The sequence below is a fragment of the Phacochoerus africanus genome, chromosome 9 (genome assembly GCF_016906955.1).
Source record: "Phacochoerus africanus isolate WHEZ1 chromosome 9, ROS_Pafr_v1, whole genome shotgun sequence".
Taxonomy (NCBI): domain Eukaryota; kingdom Metazoa; phylum Chordata; class Mammalia; order Artiodactyla; family Suidae; genus Phacochoerus; species Phacochoerus africanus.
Window position 1 is genome coordinate 81,935,540 of NC_062552.1, and position 3,339 is coordinate 81,938,878.

The window sequence follows — 3,339 nt, forward strand, 5'->3', positions numbered from 1 at the left end:
AGGGTTGAACTTGCAAGAAAGAGAATATTTCTTCCATGTGGTAACAGTGTATTCCCTGAAAGAAAGGTCTAGAGAGGTTCATGTAGTATTCCCAAAATTAGGGTCAGGAAAGAGTCAGACTTGGCATCATATGCCAGACAAGGGAGGTTTGAAACAGAGAGAGATGGGATAAAAAAGGACAAATGGGACTCAGGGAGAGGGAGAAACTAGAGAGGGTGAATGGTTCTAGAACAATTGTAACATGAGTATGCATCTCTTCATTGACAGCAAATACTAAAGGTAGGGCTTAATTAGCTATAACCAAACTGTATAGCAAACCTCAAGAGATTGTGAAGAATCTGGAGGCATAAATCAAAGTGGCTTGCTTAACTCCTGATTTCCCATAACACTACTTTCCCATCCCACTCCCCAACCCCACCATGCACATCCTGGCCACATCCTGGCTGCTAACCACTCTACTAGGTACTTTCACTTGTACTCCTGGGAGCCCATGCAGATGCCCTGAACCACGAATATTCTGGTCTACCCTTTCCTTGGACCTGTCATGCTGTAGAGTCACCTCTATGCCCCATGCCTGATTCTCTTTTGCTTATCACTATGCTTGATCTTTGTGTGAATTGCAAATGTGTTTGTAAGTAGTGATGTAAAATGACTCAAGAGACATATCATGTACCTGAGATATGTGAGGTTAAGAAATGACACAATTTGAATAGCCAAAGAATTGTCTTATGATCAATTTAAAAATAGAACCTGTGAGTTCTGCCAAATGCCATCGCTACCTCTTCCTTTTTTCTCTCTTTCTGTTGCACTGTACCATCTAGACTGCCCTTCCCAATCTTTGCTGTCCACAACTACTATGTTTTCATACTTGTTCCATTCTCTTACTTGTAGATGATTAGTCCTAGAGGATGTGGTAAAAGGATATTGGACATGGAAGTGACTCAACTGCTTTAGGTGACCACAGGTAAAATGCTTGCTTAGCAATAAAAATGGCCCTGAGAAGCAATTGTGGAGAGTTACAGTCTTTACACAGAATATACATGAATAATTAATTATTATAATATAGAACATTATTAACACTCCAAATTTTAATTTTCTTTTTCTTTTCTTTATCTGAAAACATTCCAGCTGATAAATCAATGGATGGAGCAAATCACTCTATGGTGTCAGAATTTGTGTTCCTGGGAATCACCAACTCCTGGGAAATACAACTTCTCCTCTTTCTGTTCTCTTCGGTTTTTTACGTGGCAAGCATGATGGGAAACTCCCTCATTATGCTCGCTGTGACTTCTGACCGTCACTTACACTCCCCCATGTACTTTCTGTTAGCCAACCTCTCCTTCATTGATCTGGGAGTTTCTTCTGTCATTTCTCCCAAGATGATTTATGATCTGTTCAGGAAATGTAAAGTCATCTCCTTCAGTGGCTGCATTGCTCAAATCTTCTTCCTCCACCTCATTGGTAGTGTGGAGATGGCTCTTCTCATCGCCATGGCCTTTGACAGATATGTTGCCATATGTAAGCCTCTTCACTATTTAACTGTTATGAGCCCCAGAATGTGTATTCGGCTTCTGGTCGCTGCATGGATAATTGGCTTCCTTCACTCTATGGTACAACTGGCATTTGTTGTAAAATTGCCATTCTGTGGCCCTAATGTTCTAGACAGCTTTTACTGTGATTTTCCTCGGTTCATCAAACTTGCCTGCACAGATACCTATAGGCTAGAGTTCATGGTCACTGCCAACAGTGGATTTATATCCCTGGGATCATTCTTCATACTGATTATCTCCTATATTTTTATCCTGATTACTGTTCGGAAACACTCTTCAGGGAGCTCATCTAAGGCCCTCTCCACCTTGTCAACTCATGTCATGGTGGTGATTTTATTTTTCGGTCCTTGCATTTTTGTTTATATGTGGCCTCATCCCACATCCCACCTAGACAAATTCCTTGCTGTTTTTGATGCAGTTCTCACCCCTTTTTTAAATTCAGTCATCTATACATTCAGGAACAAAGAAATGAAAATGGCAATGAGGAAAGTATGCAGTCAGATTTTTATTTATAGGAGGATTTTGTAAATGCCAAAAGTATCATGAAGTCTCCTTAGTCACATGGAGTAATATTGAATTTCCATTATTTTAATATCAGGAGCATCTAAGTACCTTATGAACATTTAGTTGTCCCACATTAAAATAACATGGTTCTTTTAAAAATGTTTACGTGAGAGATTGTGCTGCTATCTATAGCTGGCAGAAAAATGTGGTAAAATGTGTCTTCTGGAGAAGGCCAAAATGCTTATCTCTCAGGAAACACTACCTTGACGCATTTACTATTATCTGTGCTAAGTCTAATTCAGTGTCAGAGTGGGTTATATATGAGGAAATGCAGATTGACAGTAAGTAAATCGATGCTAGATGGAAATACATACATCAAGATCCCAATTTATTATTTTGCCACAAAAATTATCAACTGATCTGAACAACTTCCACATAAGTGTAACTCATTCTTTCACTATAAAGAAATTTCTGGGAAGTCAAGTGATGACAGGAACATCAATGAGCAGGGAGTCAGAGCATGAAGAGTTAGCTGGCTTATTCAAATATTTAATCATTATCAGATTTTGACACTTAATGCCTATATGTCCCATGATACTATATGCCCCTCATCACATTTGGAGAAACAGGATCCTTAGACCAGGCCTTTTATCTTAATAGTTCTGGCTGGTTATCACAAATGTTAACTTTTGACTTTTTTATTTTAAGTCAATCCCAAAGCATGAGGAGGTTCTTAGGCCATGGACTGAACACAAGCCCCAGTAGTGACAATGTCAATCCTTAACCCACAAAACTCCTTTACCTTTTGACTGTTCATACTATATTCCTATGTAGTTATAGATGCATTTTTATTTCCACATGTAATCAGCCAATTTCTTCCTTTACCTTCTGCTAATATGACTGTTCATTTTGCATCATAATGATTTGAGTCACTGAAAGCTAAATTTTAGTTTTGGAGATGCTTTATTTATAATAGCATACATTGAACATCTCCCTATATTCAATTCTATAGGAATAAGGATTTTCCATCAACAGATTTAGAAATTTTAATTTTTACTCATTTCAGCAAAGAACCAAGACTTATTCTCAAAGATATATTGCAGATAACTCTGACCCATATATAACTGAATACGCACTCAATACACTTAACTCAGTACACCTTAACCAGTTTACCAGTGCTCCCTTGGGCCACTTGGCCCTTATTGATTTCATAACTTTTTTACTTGATAACTTGTTTGCCTTTTCTTTTGATTTCCATTGCCCTTATATCATTTATTCTGTGTTT

General features: G+C 38.1%; 1 protein-coding gene across 1 annotated transcript; it reads left to right on the top strand.

Annotated features, from left to right (window-relative positions):
* Positions 1–1,127: 1,127 nt before the first annotated feature.
* On the top strand, positions 1,128–2,078 carry LOC125135814 (olfactory receptor 4F3/4F16/4F29-like). Its single transcript, XM_047796256.1, has one exon. The coding sequence runs from the start codon at positions 1,140–1,142 to the stop codon at positions 2,076–2,078; it is 939 nt and encodes a 312-aa protein (XP_047652212.1). The 5' UTR covers positions 1,128–1,139.
* Positions 2,079–3,339: the final 1,261 nt, after the last annotated feature.